The sequence below is a fragment of the Anopheles moucheti genome, chromosome 3 (genome assembly GCF_943734755.1).
Source record: "Anopheles moucheti chromosome 3, idAnoMoucSN_F20_07, whole genome shotgun sequence".
In the NCBI taxonomy this organism is placed as follows: Eukaryota; Metazoa; Arthropoda; class Insecta; order Diptera; family Culicidae; genus Anopheles; species Anopheles moucheti.
Window position 1 is genome coordinate 75,292,165 of NC_069141.1, and position 9,537 is coordinate 75,301,701.

The 9,537-nt window shown below is 43.7% G+C and overlaps 2 protein-coding genes across 2 annotated transcripts; one reads left to right on the plus strand and one right to left on the minus strand.

The window, feature by feature from the left end:
• Positions 1-694: 694 nt before the first annotated feature.
• LOC128302184 (probable RNA-binding protein 19) lies at positions 695-3,749 on the minus strand. Its single transcript, XM_053038943.1, has 5 exons — positions 3,649-3,749; positions 2,575-3,576; positions 1,962-2,511; positions 1,281-1,878; positions 695-1,176 (listed from the first exon to the last, which is right to left on the minus strand). Exons 1-5 carry the CDS (start codon positions 3,682-3,684, stop codon positions 798-800), a joined length of 2,565 nt encoding a protein of 854 aa, XP_052894903.1. The 5' UTR covers positions 3,685-3,749; the 3' UTR covers positions 695-797.
• Positions 3,750-4,234: 485 nt separating this feature from the next.
• Positions 4,235-7,392, plus strand: LOC128301588 (protein kintoun). The gene is made up of 3 exons (XM_053038152.1): positions 4,235-6,659; positions 6,721-6,841; positions 6,935-7,392. Exons 1-3 carry the CDS (start codon positions 4,363-4,365, stop codon positions 7,220-7,222), a joined length of 2,706 nt encoding a protein of 901 aa, XP_052894112.1. The 5' UTR covers positions 4,235-4,362; the 3' UTR covers positions 7,223-7,392.
• The last annotated feature ends 2,145 nt before the right edge of the window (positions 7,393-9,537 follow it).

The following is a 9,537-nucleotide window of genomic DNA, read 5'->3' on the forward strand; positions in this document are numbered from 1 at the left end:
GAGTACATAAAAGAAATTCCACGTTTCATTCGGCAAGGAACGGAAGTGAAACCCCGACGTGAGGTGTACCAATTTGGAGAATAGCTTACTGTAAGGAAAACCAAACTGTTACTTATGAGATATCAAAATAAGATGAAGAAAAAGGAAGATGTTTACAAAGTAATTGTGAATGTGTCATGCGGGGAAGGTGCGCAGCCAACCAACAATGCATTTGTAATTTAGATAAGAAGGTGAAATATTTCTTACTAATAAACTGTTTCGATTATCCTTTCCTAATACAAATAATGTTATTGCTTTTGGGTGTACAAAATAAAAACGATTCCGTTGACACTTAAAGTGTTCCAAAAATGACAAAAAAGGTAATATTTCAATTTCTGTTACTTACTAGAATATCATTTTTAGCAATGATTCTTTAATTTTGATCTTGGCCTTGCCAGACAGATTTAACATCCCGGGCAAAATGTATACAGGTAGTCCCCGAAATACGCGGATTTTTCCCCGGTAATAGCGGTCCATTATAATAGCGTATTTCGGGGACTGCCTGTATACATTCTGCCCGAGATATTCATGTTGAAAAATTCTCAATTAAAATAAAAGTTCATTCAGTTATGTTGCGCACTGTAGAATCCGTTTGTATTTTTATTTGCGGTTCGCTTAACCATAACTTATTAGATGCAAACCAAAAGCGTCCTTATAAACATTTTATTTGCATGGTTTTAGAAGCTAGTAACAGTATGTGTAAATCTTGTATGATTTAACTCCGAGTATCTAAATTATCTTCAAATTAGAACTTACCATTAGAAACTACTGCCCTTTTCGTACCCTTCATCATATCCATCGTCGTCCTCTTCATCCCTGGCCGACTGCGTGCTGATAAACTCTTCCGTAGACAAAACAGCCTTGCCAGTAGCCGTTCGCTTACCGCCAGCACCACCAGTGTCACTACTAAACTGTTCCGCAGTACGTTTGCGCAATTCTTCCACATCGTTGTCCGGTGCTGCCCATTCCAGCACGAGACGACGACCGTACAAATGCGTACTGCGACCCAGCGTATCGAACGCACGCTTGGCATCAGATTCTTCCACAAACTCCACGAAGCAAAAACCACGATGGCTTTCATCCGCACTGGCTGCCATTTTCTTCGGCAACCGAAGGGATTTGATGTCACCGAAGGGTCTACAAAAACAGAAAATAATGAAGAATGATACCATATAAGCCATATGTACATGTATATATAGAACATAAGCATATTTGATGCGCCATTATAACGCCATACTTACTTGAACAGATCGCGCACCTCCTTCGCGCTAGCCTGGAAGGGAATGTTGCGGACCAGGATTTTACTGCCAGTTTGTTTTGTTGCTTTAGACTTTTTGCGATCGTTTCCGGTTTCTGCCGTACGCAGTGTACGGTCACTGCGAACCAGTTCCACCGTTCGACCATCGAGCTCAACCGATTGCAGGTTCTTTAGCGCATACTCTGCTGCCTGACGACGTTTAAACTGAATAAAACCATAACCACGGCTTTCGTTACGTCCACTGCCGGAAAGATCCTTCGTTCGCACCACCTGTACCGAGTGGATAGCCCCGACCTTTCGAAACCGTTCCCGGATCGCGTCCTCATTGGTGGTAAAGGCAAGATTACGGAGAAACAGTGTCGTGCCATCTTCCGGTTCAGTATCGTCGACGTCTTCCTTTTCAGGATCAGCCGGTGCGGGGCTTTCTGTATCGATACCAGCCTCGGAAGGTACCGGTGGAGCAGATGTAAATGTGTTTATAGGCGCCCATTCCAAGAATAAGGGCAACGACAGAAACATACTGTAGGCTAACTTTTTGAATGCTTTCCTTGCTTCACTGGGATCGAGATATTCAATTACGGCTGTAACGAAATTGTTTAAGGGATTAGCTTTCTATACACTTTTTAACAGCAGCATTTGGATTCTCATCTTCAATACAACGTACCTGTAACGGCACTCGGTGGTAAGACGACACGTCCCAACAGTCCATGCGGTGCGAATAGTTTACGCAGTGCCTCCTTCGTACAACCAGGAGCAAGATTCTTTACCAGTATGACCGTGTTCGAACGTTTCGTCTCTTTCGAGCTGAATGCATCCAGCGAAATGCCATGTTCCTGTAGAAAGGATTGCATTTCCAGCACAAGTTCCGTTTCACCGAGAGCTAACCGAACGGCCGCACTCGTATCACCCTCAGAGGATACAAGTATCTGCTCCTTCGTAGTTCCATACTTCTTGGCCACCGCTTCTGCAACGGCATTCTCGCCCATAAAGAGAGTATTCCAATTGTGGCTTGATTGGGCAGTTTTCTTCAGTGCTTGTTCCTTCTTCTTTCGGTAGTCGTCTGTATTGTCTTCTTCGTCCTTAGAGGCCTTCTCATCCGAAGACACTTTCGCTGGTAAGATGTGAAACATGCGACCTTGCAGGAACGTACCATTCAGCTCATTAAACGCCGTGACGGCGTGCTCCGGAATCATGAACGTTACCGTACCAAAACCCTAAAAAGCAGAGCATAGTTCTCATTACATACATCGAGGCAGTTAGATCATCGTTTAACTCACCTTTAGCTTGCGTGTGTTGGAATCGATCGGTACATCAACCTCCGCCACCGGACCGTACTTTTCAAACAGCGTACGTATGTCATCTTCCTGCACCGAGTAGGCCAAATTTCGAAAAAACAATTTCCCGGACTCACAAATCGTTTCACTGGACGCGTTTGCCTTTTGTCGATCCCACTTTGCCTGCTTGCTATGCTTCGGTTGACCGTTTGCTTCGGAGGCGTGTTGGGCACTGCGCGCGGTAAAATCAAATATTTTCACCTGTTTTCCTCCGAGAAAGCTTTTGTTCATGAGCAGCGCCTTTGCAAGCTCGAATTCCGTTTTAAAGCCCACGTAGGCGAACCCGCTCTGTTTCGGCGGAATTCGTACCGAGTACGGTTTGGCGGTTTTGAAGAATCGTATCAAATCTTGCCGTTTTGTTGATGCCGGTATGTTGTGCACTTTGGCCACAAACAATGAAATCATTGGCTTTTTCGGAGCTTTCGTATCGTCAGATTTCGCTTCGCCCGAAGGTTCAGTATCGCTGGCTGAAACTCTGCTTGCTGGTTTGTCGTCAGATATTTGTTTATCCTTTGTTTCTACATCTTTCTGTTGAAATTGGTTGTCCCATATCGATTTGCCGGCCCGTTTGTGTGCGTCCAGAAACTCCTGGAACTGTGGATCATCCTGATACTTCCCGAGCACATCCTTTGCCGTCTGTGGTTTAGTTTTCTCTTTCACTACTTTTTTGGTCTCCTCCACGACTGGTTCGGCCGGCTTTTGGGCATGTTTGCTCCAGACTTTGAGGGTTTTTGATTCGCTCAGCGCCACACACGGTGCCACCGTTATTTTGGACGTACGGATGAAACTGTTGTTAAAGTGTTTGATTGCTTTTTCCGCATTCTCCTCGTTTTCGAAGCCAATAAAGCCAAAGTTTCGAAATTTACCCTCCGGTGTATACTTTAACTGCACATCTGTGATGATGCCGCACGTGCTGAAGTGGTTGCGAAGTTTTGCCTCATCGAACTGCAATATAGGGTGCAAGAAATTGGGAATCAATGTCGGTTTATATACTCCAAGAGCTTTTTTGCTACTTACTCCACTAGGGATGTTTTTGATAATAACACGAGACATTTTAATTTCGGTAAAAACTGCGCAAAAATGTGCTACGAACGATTCAAAACATTGTGGAGAGAACGTGGTTGATGACGAGGTGACTTCATCGCGAGCAAAGTGACAAATCAGCTGTATCAAAACGTAAACAAACGGTTGACAGTACGGCTCAATTTCTGGCTGCCGTTGTGTTTGTGCAGAGGTCCTTGGATGTTGCGTGTGCATGAGCTTACGGAATGCAGTGGTGTGTGTGTGTGTTTAATTGTTATTTCGTTTTATAAAACATTCTCCTTCAAGATTTAGTTATAAAAGTAAAATTAATTCGTTTTGAGACATACATTCACAAGTTTTCTTCTCTTTACATTACGTATAAAGATAATATAGTGTTTCCATTGTATATTTCGTTGTCTTTTTATGTTATATAAATAAATATGTTATATATTTTCAAACAATTGACAAACCAATTGAAAAGGTATAAATTTTTGTACGCCAACGCGAATGTCCGTCGGGCGTACGCTGTGCGATAGCCTGCACGAAAAATATGTCACAAATAAAAAAAAACTTGCCGGGGTCTTGGCAACGAAACTCCTGCAAATTTATCTTGTTATAAACAAAGTATACTGCGTAATAGTTATTTTCGTTCGTTATCGTTACCGGCCATAAGCAGTCCATATTGTTCGCAACACATCGCATCCAAAGATGTCGACGAAGGATTTTAACATCTCGCGAGACGAGTTCCGAAACATTACACGCTGTTTGGACAATGAGGAGTTCCGTGGCCTGTTCATGGAGTACTGCAACGAGCTGCGGGATAATAAGAAACAGTATGAAGATGAGCTGTCCCAGTTGGAAGCGCAACGAGGATACGACGTGAAGTTCCTGAAGCCGTCGCCGGGTTACGTAATCAAAACAATCGTTGACGGGAAGCAGAAAGGATTCATTAACGTGTGCCAGTGCGATCTGGTGCAGAAACCTACCAGCACTTCCGGCGTGAATGAGGACGGTTCGAAGGGTCTGAAATGGAGCATTCCGTACGCTCAAACTCAGCCGAGAAGAGATTACGACAACAAGCGGGTTGAGTGCACCGTGTACGATGTTATGTTTCATCCGGATTCGTTGCATTTGGCTTCCAAGAATGAGGGTTTCCGCAAGCTGCTCAATGATACATCACTCGATGCTGTTGAGAAGGCATTTAAAGTGAAGCTGGATCGGGCCAATCTCCGCTTTCCGAAGCTACAGTACAAAGGTACTCCAAGCTCCTCGGTAGTGCGAGAGAAGATGCCCCATTGCGATAGTTTGCCGAAGGACGAACTGTTCGACAAACTGCTTCCGCCACTACCAAATGCACCTATTTCCAAGGAGGATTCTAAATTTTCCGAGAACATCATCCCCAAGCAGCATACCGAGCGTACGGGGAAAACAAAAAATAAGGAAAACATCGATCGAACGTCGGTAATAGGTACGGGCAATAATCCGTTTTACGCTACACCAGAGTACAAAATCGTCCAGTGCCGTGATGTGGAGTATGGTGAGATGACAAACGAGCTGGATGCAAAGATCGATGTAACAATTCCCCGCGAGCTCAAAGTGATCATCACGCTGCCATTGCTAAAGTCGGCATCCGAGTGTGCGCTGGATGTAACCAAGACAACGTTGTATTTGGTGAGCGAGAAGCCAGCCAAATACAAGCTAGAGCTGAAGTTGCCCTACGAGGTAAAGGAAAATGATGGAAAGGCTTCCTTCAACATTGATGAACGATCGCTCACGGTAACGCTGCCCGTGCTGCGGAAACGAAACATAACACTGCAGGACATTAATAGTGTCAATGCGTCGACCACCGCGCACCCGAAAGATTCGGGAAAGCTGATCGAAGAAATCAATACCATTCCAGCGGCAAACGTCGATCCCCAAATGGGCAAGGTTACGGCGGTGCCATCTGTGGTGGAATCGTCCAAGAAAACGGTATTCCCCAAATTTTCCGTCAACAAGATGGAGAATCTTCTAGCATTCACGCTCAACGTCCGGAATGTGGATCCGAGCACGATCCAGCTGGACAACCGAACTGATTCGGTGTACTGTCGATTCTCGAACCTAGGTAATGGATACTTTCCCTGCTTTTACGTGTTCTTTGTGCGGTTCCCTAACGCACAGGTAACGGAGGTTCAGCACGAAGAATGGGACAACAATCTGATCATTCAGATCACTCTCAACACGGCGAACGTTTCGTCCTATCATGCTGGTCCGGGTGAACACGAAACCGTGGAGTATTCGATAATGGAAGATATAACAGATAAGATTAATAAATTCGGGAAGGAAATCGAAGACGACAGCCTGTGTATAGCAGTGGTACGTCAGGCAAAAGCTTCCGCGAAGATAAAATCGGACGAACGGATGAGTATCGAGATTACTAAGAGGGAGGAAACCGACCAAACACAGCACGAGGCAATGAATGAGATCGAAACGGAAAAGGAGGAAGAGAAATCTTCCCTGCCCGATGGTTTCTCGGCTACCTCTGCTGAGGAGTGCGACGAGAAGGATGGTTCTGAGGCGGAGAAGGCCAGAACAATGCTGAAGGCGAAGCGAAACTCGCGCAAAAAGAAGAAGCAGCGTTCGTTGTCCGATTCCTTCTGCGATAATTTGAAGGTGATTGTGGAAAATGAAGCCACCACGGGAAGTTTCGAACAGCCGAAGGTTGGTGCGAAGGTGGAAATCCCACAGCCAGCTGCTAAAGTGGGTCCGGACACTCCGGAAACGAAGGCGAGAAAAGCTCGCAGCGTGTCGGAGTGCTGTCCGATTAAGGAATCGGAAGATGAAGTACCGACGCTCACGCGGAAGTATAAGGGCATTCTGAAGCGCAGCTCGTACGATAGGAGCATCAGTGAATGTTCATCGGTGGATGATTTGGGTACATCGGTCGAGATGGCACGATCGATCGGAGAGTCGGAGTGTCGGAAGACGGTACGATTCAACAACTCCATTCGCAAGCAACTGTTCAGGTATGGTCGAGAAGGTTGAGATGCCGTATGTATGGGTTTTATATTTGTTTTACATTTGTAGATCGAACTCTTGCATACTGACCATGAAGAAGAAAGCTCAAAAAAGAAGGGAAGTGAAGCGCCGTGCCGATGCCCGGCGAATGAGCGAAGGGGAAAGCACTGATAACGATGAAAAAGATACGGTATGTACATATCATGCCCTAATAAAAGCGATATGATAACTGTTGTTCGGGTTTGCTGCTTGATCCAACATTAATGCATTTGCTTTTCTGCAGCAACATCCCGACGATGAGCATTGTTCCAGCAGCGATCAGCACGACGAGAAGGATGCGATGGAGGACGATAGCGGTGTTTCGTTCGATTCGGAATCGGGCGATAAGGAAGCGGTAGCCGTTAAGGAGGCTAACCTGAACGGTGGCCGCGGAAAGACGGCTTCAAAGCGGAAAAACAACAACAAGGGCACCAAGTCAGCTGGCTCGAAGTCAAACGGTGGTAAGAAGCATGGTTCCGATGCAAAGAACATTGAATTCAAAAGTGATATGATTTTCGATATCGAAATTTAAAGCTAGGTGGATAGCGAAAGAGGCACCTGGTTTGTGGTCCTCTAGTACACATGATCCCACTTTACTTATTGTGTTATTCTTTAAATTGGCACGTCTCAACGTTGAAGTAGGACTGGTAATACATACTTAGATTAGAATGATTTTCAATAAACAAGCCAATATATTGCACAGTTACAGATGATAAGTCTTCTCATACGAATATCACACGGAGAAGTCAATTGTTTGCAACTATTGCAACTGACTATTGTTTTGTTCCGAAAGATTGTACACACTTCCTCATGCTTTTTGCAGTGGGACTTTGTTATAAGTTATCTGTTTGAACTGCTTATCGTCGCTTTTTTTCATTACAAACCTAGATTTGACTGCCATTTCGGATATTCCTTGATTTTGTTTACCCATGGAGTGATTCAATATTTATTTTTATTTTTAACATTAGTTCCTTTCTTTAACACAATTTGGTTGCGTTACGTTAGGAAATTGTTGGAGGATAATTATGCTGAGGATATTTTTTTTCGGAACCGGGTTAGGGTTGAAACTCTTAAGATTTGAAAGAATCGCCTTTGTACTGCCAGCGGTGCTCCATTTCAGCTAATATAAATATTGCTAACAACGAATGAATGCTTTTATCTCGCGGTTATGAACTGAGTGGGCCCAGCTGAACGAAAATATTGGTTCAATATACGCTTGCAAAAATGTTTATCTTAGGCTGTTGGCCTCATATGCTTTTGTTGATATTTATGTTAAAGAAACAGCCTGGCTTCTTGCGAAGTAAAAGCTCACGTTTCTTATCGGCGTGGAGGTATACTTTCTACAACAGTTTTACAAAGTTTATTAGAGGGAAAAGTTCGTTGCTAATCATTGAAGGTCTGCATAGCTGAAAGTTTCTATACAAATAACAAACAACAACATCACCAAAGGTGTCTCAAGAATTGGAAAAACGTCTTCATTTTCCGTTTGATTTGGCATTTATATATTGGTCCCATATTGTTGTTATATAAGGTTTTATGAAGAACAGCGCTTACTTGTTTGTGAATTGGTCAAATATTAATTTATTACATCGTTGAACAAAATTTGAATTTGGAACCATCAACTCACAATTCAAAGTTGTAGTTAGTTAATGCTCGTGGGTAGTTAGACGACATAAAATGAGATAATTTATTTCTGGGACCTACAAGGTTGATGATTAGGGTTTAAGCTGTAATATATCGCTTGTTGCTGATTATGTCGTCAATAAAGCTCCGCTGGATCTTAATAAGTAATAAAACAGTAGTAATAAAATGGGTGACATATAATTCTAGCTACGGCAGGAACATAATCAGGACAACTCTGCGACTGGAGGGCCGTGTTTCGCAATGGCATTGGTATAATTATTAAGATTTAACGATCTCTTGGAAATGGGTCTTCGGTGTGTTATACTGCTCTGTCATGAGGGTTGCAGGGTGTCGTGCAAAACACTCAAATAGTTAGTTTCAACAGTTCATATCCGACACATTTGCACTATCGTTTGAAACATGTGACAGTCAAAGCAAAGTACATAAAGTGTTTGCCCAAGAGTCGACTGCGTGCGCAATTCAGGATTCGACTACAGAGTAGTCCGGAGTGTCAGATATGACTTCAGAATGCTTTCGAAGTCGAACCCAGTTTTACATTCGAAGTTTTACATTTCAGCCATACATTTAAAGTCCTACATAACTTGTAGATAATTATACCTCTACAGATGAAGCAGTTGACAGGCGTCGGAGTCGGAGGATTTTTTACCGAAGTTCAAGATCGCTCATCGGGGATGACAGTCAGCACCCTGGCGTGGCGAAATTTTGGACCCATCCTTCATCCCTATGCGTATGCCCAGGTTTCCCTGTTAACCGAGTCTCTGCCATTAAGGACTTAGGCATTTGGCTCGATGAAGATCTCACTTTTTCGAGTCGAGTCGATACCTTTGCTTGCAGAGCTTGAAAGACTTTTGGCCTTATCAAGCGCATTGCTAGGGAATTTTTCATCCCCTATCGTTTGAAAGCTCTCTATTGCTCTTTGGTTAGTACATCGTTGGAGTATTGTTCGGTGGTCTGGACCCCTTCGGCGTAGTGCATGAGTGCAGAGGGCTGTCACATTGTAGATGCTCCTACATTGCTCTCCTCTATCCTTTTCTATGTTTCTATGGGTAATGATGTCACACCTGTTGGGGTTGGTTCCATTTCGGGAAATCTGTGGAGTTTTATAAACTTTGTTTTAGAGAAATTGTTGGCCATTAGCAATTCATCTAAATGATAATACCATTGTATCATTTCAAAGTCCTCCCTCCACTGCATTAATTAAAA

Excerpts from the sequence above, each read along its gene's own strand:
- LOC128302184 (XM_053038943.1), bottom strand. The coding sequence starts at position 3,684 with ATGTCTCGTGTTATTATCAAAAACATCCCTAGTGGA. Across the intron at positions 3,577-3,648 it reads TCAAAAACATCCCTAGTGGA|TTCGATGAGGCAAAACTTCG; the intron begins GTAAGTAGCAAA and ends CCTATATTGCAG. Across the intron at positions 2,512-2,574 it reads CCAACACACGCAAGCTAAAG|GGTTTTGGTACGGTAACGTT; the intron begins GTGAGTTAAACG and ends TCTGCTTTTTAG.
- LOC128301588 (XM_053038152.1), top strand. The coding sequence starts at position 4,363 with ATGTCGACGAAGGATTTTAACATCTCGCGAGACGAGTTCCGAAACATT. Across the intron at positions 6,660-6,720 it reads ATTCGCAAGCAACTGTTCAG|ATCGAACTCTTGCATACTGA; the intron begins GTATGGTCGAGA and ends TTACATTTGTAG. Across the intron at positions 6,842-6,934 it reads ATAACGATGAAAAAGATACG|CAACATCCCGACGATGAGCA; the intron begins GTATGTACATAT and ends GCTTTTCTGCAG.